Source organism: Anguilla rostrata, chromosome 4, assembly GCF_018555375.3.
Source record: "Anguilla rostrata isolate EN2019 chromosome 4, ASM1855537v3, whole genome shotgun sequence".
Lineage (NCBI taxonomy): Eukaryota > Metazoa > Chordata > Actinopteri > Anguilliformes > Anguillidae > Anguilla > Anguilla rostrata.
The window spans coordinates 23,018,131-23,038,944 of NC_057936.1; the positions used below are offsets into that span (position 1 = coordinate 23,018,131).

General features: G+C 43.4%; 1 protein-coding gene across 3 annotated transcripts in view; it reads left to right on the forward strand.

Moving 5' to 3' along the window:
* LOC135252872 (CREB-regulated transcription coactivator 1-like) overlaps window positions 1-20,814 on the forward strand; it is a 42,493-nt gene that overhangs the window by 10,769 nt on the left and 10,910 nt on the right. For 2 of the 3 annotated variants that reach the window (XM_064331486.1, XM_064331487.1), the window contains exons 5-13: window positions 2,306-2,400; window positions 3,484-3,566; window positions 3,674-3,717; window positions 7,252-7,475; window positions 9,093-9,241; window positions 11,782-11,988; window positions 16,641-16,745; window positions 19,151-19,237; window positions 20,127-20,307. In XM_064331486.1, the coding sequence (XP_064187556.1) occupies window positions 2,306-2,400; window positions 3,484-3,566; window positions 3,674-3,717; window positions 7,252-7,475; window positions 9,093-9,241; window positions 11,782-11,988; window positions 16,641-16,745; window positions 19,151-19,237; window positions 20,127-20,307 (1,175 nt within the window). The remainder of the gene's footprint in view (window positions 1-2,305; window positions 2,401-3,483; window positions 3,567-3,673; window positions 3,718-7,251; window positions 7,476-9,092; window positions 9,242-11,781; window positions 11,989-16,640; window positions 16,746-19,150; window positions 19,238-20,126; window positions 20,308-20,814) is intronic. The other variant, XM_064331488.1, reaches the window with a different exon arrangement.

Here is a 20,814-nt window from a genome sequence, read left to right on the forward strand (position 1 = left end):
TAGTTCATTGTTGATCTTTGTGTGATAAAGTGAGTTGTTGAGTTCTTTGAAACAAAGCTAATGATAGCAATATCAATGATCAAGGGTCAATGATACAAATAACCCTTAATCGACTGATAATAGCAATAACCCTTTGTCACACGCCAGTGTGACACCCCTGGGAGGGAGATGCAGCAGTTCCGGGAAACACTGTTGTTTGCTGCATGGAGAGAAAGAGAGCGCACCCACACCAGCGCAAAATTGAATAAACACCTTCACTCTTCCCCCTTTGGGCGAAAACAATAAAATAAAACAACAAACTAAAATGACAAAGAAAAGAAAGCAGAACCCAGCGGCAGCTTTTCAGCTCACCACTGGTCTCAGGTCGCCACCTTTTCAGCTGACCAGTTTCTTTCTTCGTCTTTTTCACTGGGACGAGACGAAGCTCAAGCAGACTCTCTCTGTCGATGTGTACTCTCGGCCTCATACCGTGGAGAAGAACACACCTTTAAGCACCTGCGCTGAGTAGCTAATGTAACACTGGTGCGTGTGCTCTCTCCACTGGTAGGCGTTGCCGAGACCAGTCCACTTCCCCGGTGGACCAAATGTCACACCTTTATAGGCTGAAAATAGAAAAAATCACTACACGCGAATACTAGAAATGTATCCAGGATGGGTAGTCATCAAGTATGACACAATACTACCAGTACGCTTGGCACGAACACAGAAAGATTGTGCATCTTGATTTAAAATTCAGGCCTCTAGTGTAGGGAAGAGCTCTGCACGCCAGATGTAGTCATTCACAGTATTTGGCACAATAATTGTCCCCAAAAACATTGTTTCCTTTTGTGTACGGAACTGAACACAGTGTCATTGCCTCAGCCTTCTTCAACATCATGGTGCGATAAAATTACTGAGATATTTGTGTGGGTTTTGTAATCCATTTATCATGCATGCAGAAATCCATTTAATAATATAAAATACATGCGTTCAGTATTTCGTGTGTGCTGGTACAGAGAAAGCCTTGCAAAAAAAAATGAATACTTGTAGGTAGTACCCATTTTATGCTTACCAAATGCATTCATTTTAATAGCGATGGAGTCAAAAGAGATTTTTTGTGTTTAGGCAGGTCTACACAAAGTGTCTTACTGTACCTTGCAGTAGCGTTGCTATAGAAACAAACGCCAGTCTTTTATCAAGTTTTCATTTATGCCAAGCTTTAATTTAGCCTGTGTGTTTTTTTTGGTGTTTTTTTTAAAGGTTTTTCCTCTTTATCTTCCCAGTTCGGATTGCCCAGTCACACTCACGCTGCAGCACTTATTGTGTCCTCCGTTGTTGTGTGGGAGAGTGCGGCCAGGCGTGTACTCTCCTCCGAAGCCATGTGAAGTCGCTGCCGTTTCGTATCACGCTGCAGTTTGCGAGTCAGGCTTGCACAGACGTCAGGCGGAGGAAGACGCTGCTTTGCTGGCTGGCCCGTGATGTTCAGGCACTGTTCTAGTGTATGGATGGGCTCTACTTGCAGGCTGAGGCGTAATAAGAAGCAGCAGCTTATATCACATGCTTCAGAGGAGACTACATGCTTGTCAGCCCTGTCCAGAATCAATAGCAGAGGTTGCAACAATAAGTGCTACTTAAGATTATTATTGGACATTCCAAGTTGGGGAGTCATCCCAATGTTTAGTTTTACCATGGTCCTTGTTCTTGCCACTTCTGCTAAAAGACCTAAATGCGTGCAGTTTAGTCTTAGCAACTTTATTTCCAATCTCTGACTCGGACTCTTCGAAAGACAGGGTTCCTAAACACTTCAAAAACTGTCGTGTGTAGAAATATTTAGTAAATTGCACAAAATCAGATGAAATAATTCTGAATAGGGCTCACTATAACTTGTAGTAGAGGATTAAAGATACTGTTGTTGATCTGGAAGTCTCTGTGCTAATGCTTTTGTAGTTAAATTGAATAGATTTTACTGGGGTTTTTTTCTTTGTTGTTTTTTTGCCACTACAAAGTCATTTCTAATACCATTTGTGTTCTAAATTGTTGGTCTTACAAATAGAGTCAATTATTTTTTGAACTGGCCTGAATATTAATACCAGCTGTAACAAACTCTGCTTCGGCAATTATACTACATGGATGTATCACTTCAGAAATTAAATAAACAAATAGAAGTGAATAAACCGAATTAAATGACAGCAAATACCAGAGGGTAGTAATACGTTATATTTCATTTGTGATTTTATATTGATTGTACGTTAATAACATACGTTATGGCAAAGTGTATTCGACCATTTTTGGATTTGTCTTCTTCCTGATTTCCTCACTGTGACAGGACTAATTCTGACTCAGCGTTACACCAGAGCACCATGAACCCCACTCCGCAGGACTCGTTCACCGGAGGGTCGCAGGACCTGCAGCCAAAGCGTGGTGAGAGCTGCTTACCCCGAGCAGGGTTCGGAGGCTCAGCGGTTTAGTAGATCTCAGGTTCCCTTAACCAATGTACGTTTGCACAGACAGACACGTTTCTCTGCCCTGCGGCGTGTTGCATCAAGGTCCCCTGTCTAATGTCAGCAAAACAAATTGGTTCAAGAGATGTGCTGAAGATTTTATTAGTCCCCCCCCCACAGAAACCTCTTATTGCATTTCGATTAAATATTCATCTCATGTTGTAATTACAGGATAATTGTCATGGTTGTAGGTTTGGAAATTTTTACTGTAATTGCCTAAAAAGAGTGCTACAAAATCTCACAGTGGGGTAGCACATATTGCAAAGGAAGGAGGAAGATTTTTTTTCGTGAGGAAAGTAGTCGGACTCATCAGACATTATAATTCTGTTTGTGAGATACTATGGCCTGCTGTTGAGTATTAATATTTAATATATCTTCTTTATTTTCAGAAAGAGTACTGGTTACTTCGCATCATTTCTGATGATTCATTTTTGCTTAGCAAGGGTATAAATGCATTTTGGCACTGAATGTATTTGGGGGCAAAATATAAATATGCATTTATTTATATGTGTGTATTCAGTGCCCAAATGAATTCATATCCCTGAGAAACAGTAATGATATCTGTCATATATTAATTCCCAAGTCATACATAAAACTGTGGGCTGTTTCACATATGTCAGTATTTCGTATCAGTTTACCAGCACTGGTACTGCTAATCAGCATGGATGCACACTACTAAAATAAATAGTCTCAACTTGCACTTAATTGGATAGATACTGTCAACGGTATTAATGACACTTTCCATGGAGAAAAGAAAGCCCGTTAAAACATTTTAAAATGGCGTTCATCATTGGCGGGGAAGGCCCCGTAGTTCTGGTGTCGCCGCTGGCGTTGTCTTGTTTGCTTAGAGAAACCTCCTCTGCAGCTCGCCTGCCATTTGTAATATTTCAGAAGGAAGTGAGCAGCTTATCGGGCTGAACATTGAAATGGAAATAAATTTGAAATCATGGTTTTGTTTGTCTTGGACGGTTTTATCCATTGGCCTGACTCTCTCACTGTCCAGTGCTCCTGCTCACCGTACCTGGGACAGAAGAGCCGGAGTCAGAGATGGACAAAAGCCAGAAGTCCATTTGGGATAGCAAAAAGGTACTTTGAGCAGATCCCCCGTGGGTGTAGACCCAGTTAGCGTGGCTCTGAGATAACAGTGAAATGGCTGCTCTTGTGTTTAACAGGCAATGCTGTTCTTGTTTCAGAACATGTCATCAAGGCCCAAGTCCTGCGAGGTTCCAGGAATAAAGTGAGTGTTTTAAATGGTGCATTAAGATGATGCTATTCATGCTTGTCTTGTCTACTCAGTTGCTAATTACTAATGGCTAATTACTTCATTTTGTAAAACCCTGTGATGGTGTTGTATTGTGGCTTGTAATAAGAAATGCTCTGGAAAGTGGAATTATTTTATTATTTGCTCATTAGTGTGTTAGCCGCAATTAGCGTGACTAGCTGCAATCTCCCACCAAGCCCAATCCTAGGGCAGACAGTTCGCCATTTTCCCCTTTCATCCTTTTAGCCCCAAACTGTTGTGAATTAAATCGGACTATTCAGGAGCCCGGGAACCCAACCCCACCCACGGCTGCCCACTGCAGCACACTTTTGAAGATTGCTCTGTGGTGATTTGGCGTACAGGAGCTTATCATCCTATGAAGCACAAACGAGTAAAACTGTCTCAATTCTCAGAATACCTGTATGCTGATAATTTTCACACCGTTTTAAATGTTCATGTTGGTCTCCCAGAAGGCGGAAAGAGGACTCTGCTCTGTGTGCAGGATCCCTGGGCAGGGCCCTTTATCTTAAAAATCACTGGTAGTGTGGAAAACAGCCACAGGCTCACTGCTGAGTGTGCCCCCTCCTGTCCCCGACAGACTGGGTAACACGGTCATGGGAGGGAAAGAACGTTCACATGAAGGGTGAACGTCGCTACCCCCTCCTGTAGAACTCCTTAGTTAATAGAGTTATCTAACAAGCTAAATAGCTTTTATTTATTTTATTTGGCTTGATGTTGACCTTAAATAGCCCCCCCCCCCGGAAAATGTGGGATAGTTTAGTGCTATTTTGTGTAGGTTTTTTTTTTTTTTTTAAACAAAACTCAAAATGGAGGGCTGCTAAGCACTAGCCTCCAGTCCCTTTTTCCCAGTGATCTTTATTTCAAACTCAGCCATCTGCTGTTCGCTTAATTAGTCGACTGGAGTTTTTCCCTGCTTCATTTTCATTTTCTGTCTGCTTCCATGGGATGCCAATCAAGTCAGATAGGCAGTCCATAATTTGCTTAATTGTTTACAATCATCCCAGTGCCTTGGATTTCATTTCAATTAGTTCAATTCCTATTTTAAATGACTAATATTCCCATATTGATTGACAGCAGCCTCCCTGTGTGAATTATGTTTTTCCGGAGGACAGATAGGAGAGAATAGGATTAGTTGGGAATAGCTATGATTTTACATTCAGTATGCTTTTAATATTTAATATTTATGTCTTTTCACCTTACATTTTCAATTGTCCTTTTAACCAGGTCTGTGCCAAAAAGAATTACTTTTTTTAGTCTTATGTTTTTATTGACTGGGGCATGAGTGCTGAAGGGTTAACACCCGTTGTTATATGATTGCTGTGAATTTGTGTTTGATGAAATCATTTGCTTGCATATGCCCTTTTCTCACATTGATTTTACAAATTACCCTCCTGAATTTTATTTTTTGTGCAATGGAGAGTAATATGATGAATCGTTCTTTGAAAAGAAGAGGAAGGTGTCATGTCAGTGACTGGTGCTACCGTTATATCCTCTTTTGATTTATAGCAATGTCCGTGACATGCCAGGTTGTCTGATTTACCATGCAAGTTGTGGCTAGTTTTAATCTCAAGTCCCTCCACACCTCCAACTGCCCACGGGTTTAAAGGAGAAATGCAGGAAGTCTTAATTTTGTTTTTGCGTAGGCAAGTAGAATGCGAATATTTATGTTAATGAACAAATCTCTGCAATAAATCACTTTGCAGTCTGTGTTCTAGGCAGAAGTTTTTGTTTGTGCTCTCAAAGAATCAAGACCTTCTGTATCAGAATGTTGGTGTAAGTAAGGGAAGTGAAAATTTAAAAGAATTTTCTGTAGCTGTTGCCCTGTCGCCTGTCAATATGATATGCTATGACATTAAGCTTAGAAGCGATATAGCTGACAAAGTTTGGCTCAGTGGTGGATCAGTGGTGAGGTTCCATACACATTCAGGTGTTGTTAAACTAGAGCATTGTCATGGGGTTTGTTTTATTTTTTCTGCTTGTAAATATGATTATGAAAGTTATTTACCAATAGAATAGACCTGTCTGTCAGTCTCTCTGGGAAGTTTCTATTGTTACAATAGGTTCCTAAATAAAGTATGTATGCATATATAAAATAGTGCCCTGGTAAGCGTGTGTTAAATGAACAGATGTATCTTTGCATGCATTCTTTTTAGATTAGACAGCTCTATTCCAAGACCGGATTTCTCAAGAAAAATGCCATTCAACTTGTTGACATCTTAGTGGCTTTGCGCTAGACCATCTCTGAAGAATGTGCCCTTTCAAAATCTAGGTCACACAAAACTGACAAATGCAGCAAAGTTGAGGAGTCCCAACCCACCCAGCAGAGGGATGTGTAACACATGCAGGCTCTGGGTAACCAATACATGAAAGCAGATGATTGCAAAGCAATCTGCATAACTGTTGGTTAGCTTGTGAGAAACGCCCACTTGTACTGTCAGGGACTCCATTTCCGCAGCCCACTGAAGGAAGCAGCCCTCGATAGCGGTGTACTTTTGGCCGCCTCTAAAGATGAATTTGTCATTTAACCCAGGCTGACAGTGCTTTAGGTTTATTGTCTTCTTGTCCTCAGAAGCTCAGTATGAACGCGTCTCTGCGAAAGTGTTAAGTGAGAGAGCACTGTAGACACGCATCAGGGGACTCGCTGTCAGACTGCTGAAAGCATGAATATAATTTTCCCTCCAAAGCAGGGAGACTCAGGATGTGGGAGCCCACCAGAGTAAGAGTTTGATAATAGTGCGTGACGGGCAAGTTGTCAGGAAGTGGCAGTGATTCATCAGGGAAGAGTGACTTGTCTGTTCCTTGGTGCTGTGTAATTAAGTGAGCGTGAGGCTGCTTGGGTAATTAATGCCCGGCTGAAGCGGGCCGGTTTAACTTCTCCTTCTCTCCTTTCACTTGGGATTCTAAAAATACTAACTTGATTGCAAAGTGCTGCAGCCCCCTCCACCATTCACCCGAATACCTGGAAATGTCTGGTGTATTAAGCAAACTAGCACTAACGTGGTGGTGCTGTGTCTGCAGTAATCATTTGTTTGCATTCTTGTGTCAGTGACGGTGTCTGCCGGGCATCCATCTTTGCGAATGTCAGTACCAGCGGGTAGTAGTGGCGGCGGCCCTGCGCGCTGCGAGGTTAGCCTGCTGGGCGCCGTTAGCGGAGCTCCCGTGGGCGGGCGGCATGGGCGGGCGGCGTGGCGAGCGGCGGCGCGGACGGGAACGAGGCTGTGTGCCAGGGCAGGGCCCGCGCTGCGGCGTGCGCTCGGCTCGCACCGGCTCCGGCATGACTCACGCGCCGAGGGGAGGGGCCGCGTGCGCGGGGGAGCAGCGCGGGGGAGCAGCGCACGCCCGGTAAAAGATGCCTTAGCGATAATGGCTTCTGGCTTCTGTTGTTTTTCAGTGGTTCCTCACGGCAAAGTCCGCTGTGCGTTGAATGTTTGTTCGCTCGCAGGTTCGTCAGTATTTCAGGTTTAAGTTTCCTCTTTGTTTCTCTCTCAGCATATTTCCGTCACCTGACCAGGAGATGAGCACGTCCCTGATCCCTGCCACGCACAACACCGGTGGATCCTTGCCCGACCTCACCAACATCCAGTTCCCCCCTCCGCTGCCCACCCCGCTAGACCCCGAAGACGCATCCTCCTTCCCTGTCCTCAGCACCTCCAACAGCACGGGCAACCTGACCACCAACCTCACCCACCTGGGCATCAGTGCTGCCAGCCATGGTAACACTTCCACTAACCTCACCCACCTGGGCATCAGTGCCACCAGCCATGGTAACACTTCCACTAACCTCATCTACCTGGGCATCAGTGCTGCCAGCCATGGTAACACTTCCACTAACCTCACCCACCTGGGCATCAGTGCTGCCAGCCATGGTAACACTTCCACATACCTCACCCACCTGGGCATCAGTGCCACCAGCCATGGTAACACTTCCACTAACCTCACCCACCTGGGCATGAGTGCTGTCAGCCATGGTAACACTTCCACATACCTCACCCACCTGGGCATCAGTGCTAACATTTCCACCAACCAAGTCACTTCATAAAAAGGGGGAGAGGATTCTTCCTCTTTAATTTTTTGTTTATTTTTTCCGTTCTCTGACAGTAATTGGGGAAAAGACCTAGTTTTGTGTCTGTAATGTTGAGTAGTCCTTGTGGCAATATTTGCTCTATTTTCTTCTCTCGATAATTGCAGTGCACGCACAGTATCCCCTGTTTGTGTTTAGATAACGCAGCATGTACGCTATAGCATCTCTGGCCTGGATAGTAATTTGAGGCAACACAACTATAATATGCCTGTGTGACAGGGAACAATCAGACAGTGAAATGAGTCAGGAAGCAGGTGGTTACTTGAAATGTTTTTCATTGGCAAAACAGAGGCACTGTAAAAAGCCACTTTTGAGCAGATTAAAACCTGAGACCTTGATTAACCAAATCCCATTGCAGGTAAACTTGAGGTAGTGTGCTGTAATTGTAGTGTGATTTATGTTAAATCAATAGGATGAACATTTTGTCACTACATTGTGAAATACAGTGAGAAGTCTGTGACCACAGTCTGTGGAAGCTGTGACAGTTTGTGCAGTAAGGCTGTTACAAAAGCATAGAGTCAGGGATGGACAATCTCATCCCTGTCCACGCCTATACTCTGGAAGGAAGTGCCTTGTTTGGTTTCGCTGTGGTATGTTCAATGATTCACTTCCAGTGGATCCTATGATGTATAATAGTCATTTTTGCAATGTAAGTTTGCTGAGTTAACTGAGTGAATTGTCATTCAGGGGGCACAGACAGGGATAATGTTCAAACTTATTTTCTAGAATGTCAGATGCTTGCATTTTTGTAGAATGCTAGGGCTTGTAGCGTTGGCAGGAGTCACCGGCTTGTGGGTGCTTGTTTTCGAGGCGTGTGCACGATTTGGCGCAGTTCACCCTCTGCGGATGTGGGTGCCAGGCAAGTAATTTCAAATATTGTGAGGAATCCCCGAGAATTAAAAAAACTCATTTTATGTTCTCAGAAGTCACGGTGAGGCTTGGCCAGGACGCAAAATTACATTTAAAAAAAAAACTTTGGGTTTGTGAAATGTAAGCGTGCCTTTATCCAGCCGGGAGTGAGGTAGGCCTGGCTGTGGGGTTTCAGCAGACGAGTGCAACGAGACAGCCCACATAGCTGTCAAATAGAGAAGCAGCTCTCCAAATAGAGAAACTATATATATATATATGCATACATACACGGTGTATAGAGGGCTATATACTGTGTGTGTATATATATATATATATATGATTTCAGTTATTATGTACTGTTGCTCAGGACAGATTTTTAAAGGCATATTTGTCCCGGCAGGAGTTACCACGTCCCAGCCCACCATGACGGCGACATCACAACGCAGGCAACAAAACGTGCTCCCGCTCAACCTAAATACAGACGCCCACCACCAACAGGCCCCCCAGCAGCTGTCCCCTACTCTGTCTCCCCCTCTCACCATTGCACAGGTACCCCACCCTCTCCACTCTCCCGGTCTCAGCCATTTCTGTGCTTCATAAATCATTCTCTGCTTCTGTGTGTACTACTGTACGGTCTCAGTACTGGGCTGAAAAGATTCCATATTCAAATACTTAGCTTTGGGAACCCCTGCCTAGATAAGGGGCTTGGCTCTGATATATCATCTTGGATATAATGTACTCTGGAAACCACTACACCTATCAAAAAGGAGGCACTGGTTATATAACAAGCACTTCTTTATTGTTGAAGAAATCACCTGTCCAAACAGATAAATATTAATTGAATATCAGTTGGTTTTAGCATTTCCATATTGCTGAAAACTGTCACAATGTCATGTTAAATCCTTATCCTTGTTGACTCTAGAGTAGAATCGCTAGATAATGGGAGGCTGAGGTGTCTAGATTGTTCTTTTTTAGATTGGAAATCTTTATGCTGGGGAAGCAGAGTTCTCGAGCAAGTTATCAGTTGCATAGGGACTTTTTTGTACTACAGTACCAGATGGAACAATGGTTCACAGCTTTCCCTTAACATTCATTGTGAATGCGCTGATGGATTAGCTTGGTATTTTAACATAGCGTGAGTGTCAGAAGCAGCCAGCATCTTGGCGGCTGTCAGAAGTTTAAGTAGACCCTGCAAAGGAAACAGTTATGACATTACGCAGAGCTTTCAGGGACTTCAACATCCAACAAAAGAAGCCGTGTTTGCACTCTGTAAGTGCTCTTGGTGCAGTTACGCCAAAGATAAACAGTCATCAAATGGAGGAATGCTTCGGCACTCTGTCTGCTGCTTGCAGTTTTAAGCCCTGTGCTTCCTGAGCCTGAATTCTCTGAGCAGTCATAAAGAGATTCTAAAATTTTACCTTTGAAGATTGTTATGTCTGAAGAATGCACTGTCATAATGCAGAGCTAGAAAATAGAAATGTAGCTGTAGTGACAAAGAGATGAGAAAATAGACTAGTTAGCCTACCAATGCATGATGATCTCAGCGGTGGAAGGAATGCATGCAGTTAGAGGAAATTATAAATATTGAAGGGTGAAACGGTTAGCACAGCAGTTAGAAATGCTTCTGTGAGCTATTGTGAGCAGCAGTTGGGAGCGCTGAATGGTAAAAATTATGAGAAATGTTTATGCTGTTGTTTCATTTTTTCCCCTCCATTTATACATGAAAATGAAGGATTTCAAGTTCTACCTGTATGTTCAGTTACAGTATTACATGTTTATCTCTGCTGCAGAGATGTTTGTGAATCCCAGAAGGTGTACCTAGCATTAGCAAAAATACATGACCATTCACTAACAGCATAGTGATCTACGACCCCGCCCCCCACACACACACACACACACACACACCACCCCCCAGGCTGCATATGAATGGTTTGCAGTATTTTGTGTGTCAGAGAGTGCAAGCATAGCTCGCATCATATTGTCTATTGTCTGTGTCAGACAGTGCTGTAACACCTTACTGTGTTTAGGCTGTGTTTAGGCTGACAATTCAATATGTTTCCCCTGTGTCAGAATCCGTAATGACAGTTGACAGTTCACTGTGTTTACTTTGTGTCAGACAGTGACATTCGACTGTGTTTTGTCTATTGGTGAGTGACAGTTCACTGCTTTGTCTTTGACCGTGCTTTGTCTTTGCGGGTGTAATAGTTGAGCGTGTTCTGTCTTTGTGGCTCTCATAGTTGACTATGTTTTGTCTGTGTGTCTGAGATGATTGACTGTGTTTTGTGTGTGTGACTGAAATGGTTGACCGTGTACATGAGTGAGATAGTTTAGCGTGTTTAGTCTGTGTGGCTGTGCTAGATAATAATATAATAATAATGATGATGACTGTTTTGTGTGTGTGACTGTGATGGTTGAAAGGTGTTTTGTGTGAGTGACTGTGATGGTTGAAAGGTGTTTTGTGTGTGTGACTGTGATGGTTGAAAGGTGTTTTGTGTGTGTGACTGTGATGGTTGAAAGGTGTTTTGTGTGTGTGACTGTGATGGTTGAGATGTGTTTTGTGTGTGTGACTGTGATGGTTGAAAGGTGTTTTGTGTGTGTGACTGTGATGGTTGAAAGGTGTTTTGTGTGTGTGAGTGTGATGGTTGAGATGTGTTTGGTGTGCGTGACTGTGAAGACTGAAAGGTGTTTTGTGTGTGTGACTGTGATGGTTGAAAGGTGTTTTGTGTGTGTGACTGTGATGGTTGAGATGTGTTTTGTGTGTGTGACTGTGATGGTTGAGATGTGTTTTGTGCGTGTAACTCAGGTGGTTGAGTGTGTTTTGCGTGTGCGGCTGAGATGATTGAGATGCGTCTTGTCTGTGTGCTGTGACTGAGATGTTTGACCGCATTTTTGTGTGTGACTGAGGTGGTCGGGTGTATCTTGTCCGTGTGACTGAGATGGTTGACCGCGTTTTGTATGCGTGACTGAGGTGGTTGAGTGTGTCTCGTCTGCGTGACTGAGATGTTTGACCGTGTTTGGCACGCGTGACCGAGGCGGTCAAACGCGTCTTGCCGGTGTCGGACAGTGACCGTTTGGCCGCGTTTCCTCAGGCCGTGACGATGGACGCCCTGACCCTGGAGCAGCAGCTCTCGCAGTACCCCTTCTTCAGCCAGCTGACATCGCAGGTGGGCGGGGACCTGCAGCAGAACATCCGATTGGTCCAGCTGCCCCCGCTGTCTGTCACCACGGCCTCCACCCAGTCCCAGTCCAGCCCGGGAAGCCAGAGCCAGACCTCTGTCGGCATCGACATTAATTCGGTGAGCTCGCGCTGTAATCCCAGCTGGAGCACTGCAGCTGCACCTGCTGCTCCTGATATCCGATATGTTGAAATTGAACCGCTACCCAGCCACAGCCATTCCATTTAACTGTGAAGGAAATTAGTATTAAATATAGCTGAGAACATACCATCGGTCTCGCTTGGAGAAGAGAAACTTTTACTCTTGTGCTGCAGATCTTATATTTGTGTGTGAATCACTTTTTCCCCTTTAAAACAAATTGTTTATTCATAATGAGGTCACTCAAAACATGTTGACTTTTCTCCCAAATTTCATGTTACTAATTAATTTAAGTGGTAACGGCAAGAATTTTTGCTCAAAGTCAGGACTCAGGAGGGAGACACATCAGGTCGAAGTTCAACCCATGGACCTCACCTCACCCTTGCCCTCTATGACATGAGATATACTGTATTTTGGATATATCTCTACTGTACGTAACTCTGACAGATTTCTCGGTGAAGAGACTAGGGGCTTTAGGGCATCACTCATTTCTTTTGACTACCCATCTGCATTGCTGCTGCACCATTTCTACCGGACAGCCCAACATGAGCAGATAAATGCTGGGCCTTCTCCCTGCCCTGGCGCTCCTTCCTCTCTTCATTGTGTCATCTCCCATCCCTGCAATCCACCAGCAGCACACCAACAGCAGCCACAGTTCTGCATAGCCGGCTTTTCCCATGGGATGCACTTGTGAGCCGCTGCCACTGACGCTCAAGTGCAGACCGAGAGTACGGGCCTCGTCCTGTCCAGTAAACACAGCAGAAATTGGCATCAAACAAGGCGAGTCTTATCTTTGACATTTGTCCTCGGGTCAAGAAAGAGCTCAAGAAAGTGATGGTTGAGTATGGATGCGGTTGGTTTTTGCGTTGTTGAGAAGTTCTGCAGTAAGGTGAAGCTCAGATATTTAAGTGGAAACGGTTTGCCCTCAGTCTCTCACTCACTTGGCATATCCTTGTGGTTTCTCTCTCCTCTTGCTGTGTATTATCGATACAAAGTGTTGTGTAGTTGTCCATCTGTGTGAAACTGGTGTGATATGGGGGTATTGATGGGAAAGAAAATAACTTGTATTTCCTGCTTCAGTGTCATGGTGATGCTGCAGATGCTTGTATCCCCTATTTGCAGACTGACTGACGTCAGTCTCTGGATCGTGAGACGTGTTCGTTTGAAAGCGCTCACTCGCTCCCAGTGGGCCAATCTGTTCCCTCCTTGTGTTTTGAGTAGAGCCAGAACCGTCAGACTGTTCAAATGATCGGTTCTGTTTGTCATACCCCTCTGATTCAACACGGCAGTGCTCGCATGCACAGAAACTGAACTCTGTTTGTACTGTGCGGTGGCCAAGTCCAAATGAACAATCATCACAACTCTGTGTTTTTACAACACGGCGCTAATAGTTTGTCGATTCTGTGAAAAAACCAGCTGTGACTAAGCATTATTTTTTGCATAAGTCAGTCAATGATTAATTACCCATTAATGTAACGGAACTTGTGAGAGCTTAAAATGTGGATTTGATGAAATTGTGGTTTGCTTGCTTTTTTTTCCCTATTCAAACTGATATTTAATTAGATTGACTCACAGTACATAAAACATAAATGAACATGATAAGCTATGATAACAATTTATGACTGGCACCTACGCAGTGTAAATGTGAATGGTCGCAAAGTCCTACAACATTCTTTAAATGATTATGGAAGGTTACTGTTGTTACTGTCAGCGTCAGTGAGTCAGAGATGTCCAAGAATATTATCTTTATCCTCATTGGAGATGATTTCTGTTGCAGATACAGACTCATCATGTTTTTGAAGGAAAGTTTTAAGAGAAATGTTTCATGTAAGACACTTGGTAGTGTTATTTCAAAATGTAGTTATGGCTGCATATTGCAGCAACAAAATTATTCCTAGAATAAAATTCACAACAGCCACAATTAAGGGTGTATGCTAAGTGTGAATTGATTTCACTGTCAGTGCTTCCCAGACCATAAAATGAAAGACTTGCGTAGGGTTAGGGGGCTGTTTAGTCAATTTTGTCAAATGACTCATCTTTTCATGACAAATCAGTCATTCATGGAAGTATTGCAGGTATTGCATTTAGTTGACTTTAGATAACTGCCCACATCAGTGTAGTATATGGCAGGTAGGGCTCTGCCGTTGTACCCTTGAGCAAGGTGCTTAACCTGAATTGGTTCAGTAAATATCCGGCTGTATAAATGGATACTCTGTAAAAAGTTGAGTGTAAGTCGCTCTGGATAAAAGCGTCTGCTAACTGCAATGTAATTTAATGTAATGTCCACAGAACTGTTAAGAGAGAATGAAGGGCTAATAATTTCCTAGAACTTGCCATGCCATGTACTGGTGAGTAATTGAAAGGGTAACATCTGTCCACCCAAGTCAACGCATAAATCAGAGCAAGGTCTGCTGTCTTTAAAATCCATTCAAAGCTGCAGAAAGAATTATGTGTGACACTATGACCTGAAAAACACTCTGGCTCTATTGACTAAAGTGCATGTTTTGTCAGTCCACATATTAGCGCTGTGGCAGGAGTTATTTTGATTGGCTGTGGTGGAGATGGGATACAAGTAGTAACTTAGGAAAGAAGGGATATAAAGTACACAGCTGGTACATTTTAATGCATTATGAAGCCTGATGATAGCCTTTTTGTTTTTTTGTGTTAAATTGATTGTGCCCAGTGCTGCTGCTTTAACAGAAAATAAACCTGTCAGTTTGACCAAATTCTGCTTTGAGATGATGTGGAAATCCACCACTGCCTTGGACTGATGAAACAGTCTCCAACTTGAGGGTTGCCAGGTTATTCATCTTGCAGTCTGTCCAAGATTAGCTTTGTGTTTTAACAGGGAGAGCCAACTGTTATTTTGTTCATGTTGCCTTTAAATAATGCCTTCAAATAATATTTTTCAAAATACGCCATCTTTAAATAATGGAAAAACCAATTAAAATTGGTTTTAATTCAGGTAAAACCAATTGAGTCGAGCTCAGTTACTGAAAGTCACATGACAAATGTACAGCCAAGATAGACTGCTGATATCTGCCTGTGAGGGACAGTGGGATCTATAATCGGCATGTTCTCAGAAATGTGGTGTGCGGTTTTTGTGAACCATCTGTATGGACACGTTGAGTAGATGTTCATTGAAATATCTTTTTGAAGGGTAGTTCATCTGGGACATCAGCTCTAGGGCCTATGGAAGACCCAGCCAGTAGCCTTCTACCAGTGCCTCGGTTGTGAAATGTTTCGTTGCTGCACTGGATAGACCTCCCTCCAGCCTGAGTCATGTGTCTGGATCACAGCCGTTCTTGCTCTGACGGACACCTCGTTGTCCTTGGAGTGGCTAATGTCTAGCTGCTCCCTTTACTCTTTTTGATAGCTATACAGCAAAAACCTTTTTCACAGCCATTCGGATTTGAAATTACAGTCCCTCAACTGGTGCTTTCTGTTGAAGGTTCTCATCAGCTCCGAAGCAGTCCCTTATCGTCTTCTACGGAAAAAAATTAAATGCTGGCAGTCACCTGACATGCAGTAGCTTTCTCACCAAAACATTTTAACACCATTTTTGTTATGTTAGAGATGTACATTCTTGGTGTTGCTTGTTCTTGGTGCACAGTGCTCTTCTGTAATCAGTACATGAGGCCTGAGATGTAGACCCTCTAAATGAGTAAACAGAGTCTCGCAGCCGTCACAGTGTTTAGGGTCTGTCCTTGTCAGCCGGGTCTGGGCCTGGCTTTCTCTCGACCCTTGAGAGTTTCACTTGCTTAGCTGTCCTCTGCGTTTCTTCCTCTGCTCCTCTCCTCATCAGAGGGTTTGCTCGTGCTTCTGAGAGAATACCAGATCCTCCCTGCCAGACCAGTGGATTGAAAGAGGAGGAAAGCCTTTTTATGCTCTCCCAGTTACTGGTGGAAAGGGAGGTGGTGTGGTGACTTAGTCCGTGGCTGATTCGCCTGGTGAGGGTGTAGATGCAGTTGAATTCCTTCTGATGGCAGAGCTAATGAGCATCCAGCACTGGCTTCTGATCAGGGTGGAATAAAAGACATCATTTTTGCCCCCTTTTTTAAAAATTCCTTTTAAGCATAAAGCACTATCCTGTGTTCCCCTCAGCTTTGATAACTGTGTTTAATTATTAATACTTGCGTTCATTAGTGAAACATAGTTCCTTCTCCAGCTGCACATATGCAAAGTTTGGCCTCACGGCAACAAGCGAGCCTCACTTTTGAAGAGCGCACGCATTGACTCTCAAGCCAACGGCAGCAGAATTATTCGCTTAGCTCGGCTTGAAAGTCGTATCTTGTAAGCGTTCTGCGCAAATCCGCCGACCCAGCAGTCAACGACATGCGCTGTAAACAGAGGTAACTAAGTGGTTCGTACAGACGCAGAGAAGGTCCTTTTGAGAAGGTGGTCGATATTTATTCTGGATCCCGGCCGCGCCTCCATTTTGTTGGCGGGCACCCAGAGGCGAGCGGCAGCTGCTGATCGGGGCTGTGCTGTTTGTAGTTGTGGTCAGCGGTGCGTCTCTGTCTGTGCGCATATATTTATTTCCCCTCAGCCGTAGGCACAGCACTCTCTCAGATGTCCCCCCCCCCTTCACCGGGGGCTCTGTGCATCTTTAACTGTAACATTATCCTGTGTAGGCCTCTTCCCTCCAACAGTACCGCAGTCAGGCTGGGTCTCCCGCCAACCAGTCTCCAACCTCTCCAGTCTCCAATCAAGGCTTCTCGCCCGGCGGCTCGCCTCAAGTAAGGGCGTAACCACCACCCACCCCGCTGCTTTGTTTATTTGTTGTTGGTTTTTTTTTTTTTTTTTTTTGCGCTGGGGCCTGCCTTCTCCATCCAGCAGCTGCTCGCATTAGCCCCCATGATGTCACCAGTCCGAGTGCTCCAGCCCCGCCCACTACCGCTCGCCTCGCTCTGTCTGCATCTCACTTCGCCTCGGCAAAGTCTGCACCATAGATTTCTTTTTATTTTTTAGTTTTACAGTGAAACAGAAATGTCCCCTTGTGTAATCGGTGAATGCGACATTAATGTGCTTTTTTGTTTCGGTTTGTCTGCCCTCAGTATGTCCTAGTTCACCGTTTATAAATGGGGGGGGTTAGAAAAGCCTTGTGAAAGAAACCCTGTGTCTGTTCCCTTTTTTATTTGCTACTGTGTTTGTTTTGGTTGACTCATTAGTTCATAACAGCTTCTCTTTTCACACATAAGTCAGTCTCTTTTTTGGATGTTACTGGGAGACAGGAAGATATTTCAGATAAACTTCTGAAACTATGTATCATTAAATAGCTGTGGATTATGGCAAGGTCTGAAAGATTTTATTAAGAGTGTTTAAGGATCTCTTTAATCAGAGATGGATATTTATTTTTGGAGAGCTAAAGAAGTAATTTTAGAAGTTGACAGCTCTGGTCCACTGACTGAATAAGACCTCCACTCAGAATTGTAAAGCTGAAATGTTATTTAAAGATTGTGTGTAAGAGTTTGTGCATTTCGGTTTTAAAAGCATGGCCACATCGAAATTTGTACACAAAACCTTTTGGGTTTTTGTGTCTTTCGAGAACATTATTAACCTTGCTACTAACGCAATTATAAAGTGTGACATATCATTGCATGTGGTTTTGGCTTTTTTTCCTCTTTTGTTGTGAAGTTCAGTACAATACTTGTAGCAGTCTGCTTTACATGCAGGGGAGTCCTTTGCGTGTGTGTGTGTGTGTGTGCGTGTGCGGGCGTGCATGTCTATGTGTGCGCGTGTGTGTGTGTGTGTGTGTTGGTGTGTGTGTGTGTGCGTGTACACTCAGGAACTGGCTCTGGACCGTGGGCCCTTGGCCAGCTTTATTGGGAAACGTGCTTGTACTTTATTTAGGGGCGGGGGAAATCATACAGATAAATTTGGCTGCAACTGCTGTAAGATGGTATGAGCATTAGACAGTACTGTATTTTTAAAATTGTTGCTATGCAACATATAACTTGCTATGCAAATTATATGTAATATGTTTGCTATAAACATAAACCAGGAAAAATCACTTCAGAATGAAATTAACTGTGTAAATGTACATGTGTTTTCAGATCGATATGTGCATTTTTTCTTAATTTGTACCTTCAAATAATCAAGCTTCACTAGTGTTACATGAAAGTCTTGTTGTTTGTGTAATTAGTCTCTGCAATGTCTTCTGTGTTCAGTGAAGCTTTCAGAGAAGGAAATTTCTTACAAGAAGTAATTAATGCAACAAATTTGTAACAAGGAGTCATTAATGCAACAAATTTCAATGACAATACAAATAAGGGTGGAATAATCAGTACATTTAAGTTTAGGTCTGTTTACTTTTAACTTATGCCTGACTTGTGTTCGGTATAGGCTTTTTCTTCACAAACTAATGAATGGTTACATTTTGACAGTTTCTTAGTTCTTTTCCTGGATTTTTTATCAGAAATGTAACCTGTGTTGATTTCTCAGTTAGACGGGAAATGACCCTGACATTTATGTATATAACTCATTTCAGTGGACTCCTATCATCCTATTGTGGGTGTAGCCTAAGTGTGCCCAGTGGTAAATGAAATGATCCTGTGTTAATGATGATGATGAGGGTGAGTCACAGGGACGTACCTCTGGAGCTCTGCACTTCATCCCGTGCCTCTTCCCAATGTGCGCCTTCCTTTCACGTGAGCTCTGAAGTTCTTTGAAGTCATTCTGATGACAGCTGAAATGTCCAAGTCTCCAGCAAAGGCTGAATTGGCTGGCTTGTGACATGCCCTTCTGATCTGTGTTTTGTTTTGCTCTTTTTTTCTTCTTTTTTTTTTTTGCTGAGACAAGCTTTTGTTGACCGTTTCCCAAGAGATATTCTGAGCTTCATATAAATTGTTTCACTTTGGGTACCTGATACGATATTTCTGCATGGGTCTTCAGTCTCTAAGTGACCCAGAATGCAGTCAGTTAGCAACATTTTGCAACGGACATTTTGTTTTTGAAACCTTTTAAAATGGATCTCTGGGGAAAGCAACGCTGAGGTCAGGTGACCTCCAGTCTGTCTTTGTGTCTTTGTGTCTGCCAGCACCTTCGTCTTTCCGTTTCAGTCGTGTTGTTACAGAAGGGCTGTGTCCTATTCCCAAAGAGAACGCGAATGTGTGTGTTAAGCCTGTGGGTGCTTCTGTTCCAGCACACTTCTATCCTGGGCAGTATCTTTGGGGACTCGTTCTACGATCAGCAGCTGGCCTCCAGACAGACCAATGCTCTCTCGCACCAGGTGAGATAAAAGAACACGTGTCTTTAGGGCCTGTTGTTCACCAGGCTCTTTTTAAAGTTATGTTTCATATGTGACATCCATTCTGAGACTGTGGTGGCCTGAATTATTGACTTCACTTTTGCTATATGAAGGCACTGTTCTGTTACATTACTGAAGCCCTGTGATTGACAAGTACACAGCAGATGTGGCAATATTTTCTGCGGTTTTTGTTCACAGTGTTGTTGGTTCTTCACCAGGAGGGCAAGTTGGAACTTGTCATGAATTTCTTTTACCTTTGAACTATACTGTTTTATTATCATGTTATCAGCAGGTGAATTTTATGTCCTGGTGAATATTATCCAACATAGTTTTGCTTCCAGTGGGGTTTTGTGTTGTTGGGTGAATGTAATTAACACAGCATCAAGTTTTCCCTCTCCAAGCTGACGTCATTTCTCTCTGGGTTGCTTTGAGGTCAACTTGACCTTGAATAGAGTTTTTACCAGAGTATCAATCAGTTATGACTTGCAATTAAAAAGTTTTATCACACTGATTGTCTCCACCGCTTTGTCCTGTAAACAAGCAAGGTAATTAGAGAGGTAGGCCTCAATCCCAAGCAAGGTGGCTAGCTAGCTAACCATTTCTCTCTTACCACTTGATTTTTTCCAAGCAAGCTAAATGTTATGAGGTGGTTAGCTAATGTTAGTAAACATTTATATTGTATTGAGGGGTCATTTCATTTTTATGTTAAATTATTTGTGAAATATAATGTAAATACATTGCAAAGCCATTAGATTCCTAAATTGCTAAAAGCTATGAAAGCGCCATTTTACAGTTTTGCAAAAGCACAAATGCGTGCCGTGTATTATGTTGTATACTGAATGTTTCTCTGTATTCGTTGCTGCTTTCACAGCTTGAGCAGTTCAACATGATTGAAAATCCTATCAGCTCCAGCAGCCTGTACAGCCAGTGCTCCACCCTCAACTACACCCAGGCGGCCATGATGGGTCTAACAGGAAGCCATGGTAGTCTGCAGGACTCCCAGCAGCTAGGCTACAGTAGCCATGGCAACATCCCCAATATCATTCTCACAGGTATGGAGCCTGCCGCCCGTATCACAGTGCTCATCGTGTTCCTGGTCCGTTCTATAAATTTATCCAATATTCTAAACTTATTTCCAAGATCTGGGTCCACACACATCACCATGTTACCATGTGCCAAGTGTATAGTGGAGAATCTAAATTAGTGTGGGAGGGAATGCTCGCATTTGTTTGAGTAAGGCCCAAAACATACCCAACGTAAGTATCCGCACACAAATGACAACGCTGAGCGGATGCGCTTCAGGCGTTGTAGGTACTCAATGTGCGTTTGTATGCAGTAAACCCGAGTCCTCAAGGGTGTGATCCTGGGCAGTTGTGAAAGACTGAGCGGAAGAGAGCGCAAATCGAAGTACACGGTTCATGTTGTTACTTGCTATAATGCCCCTCGCTGCAACGCTTGACACTGAAGCTCAGCCTTCGCGTTGCGTTAAGAATTTCAGGTGACACATTTATGACGCAGTGACGCTTGTGTATCTTAGCTCGAACCATCCGCGTTCGCAT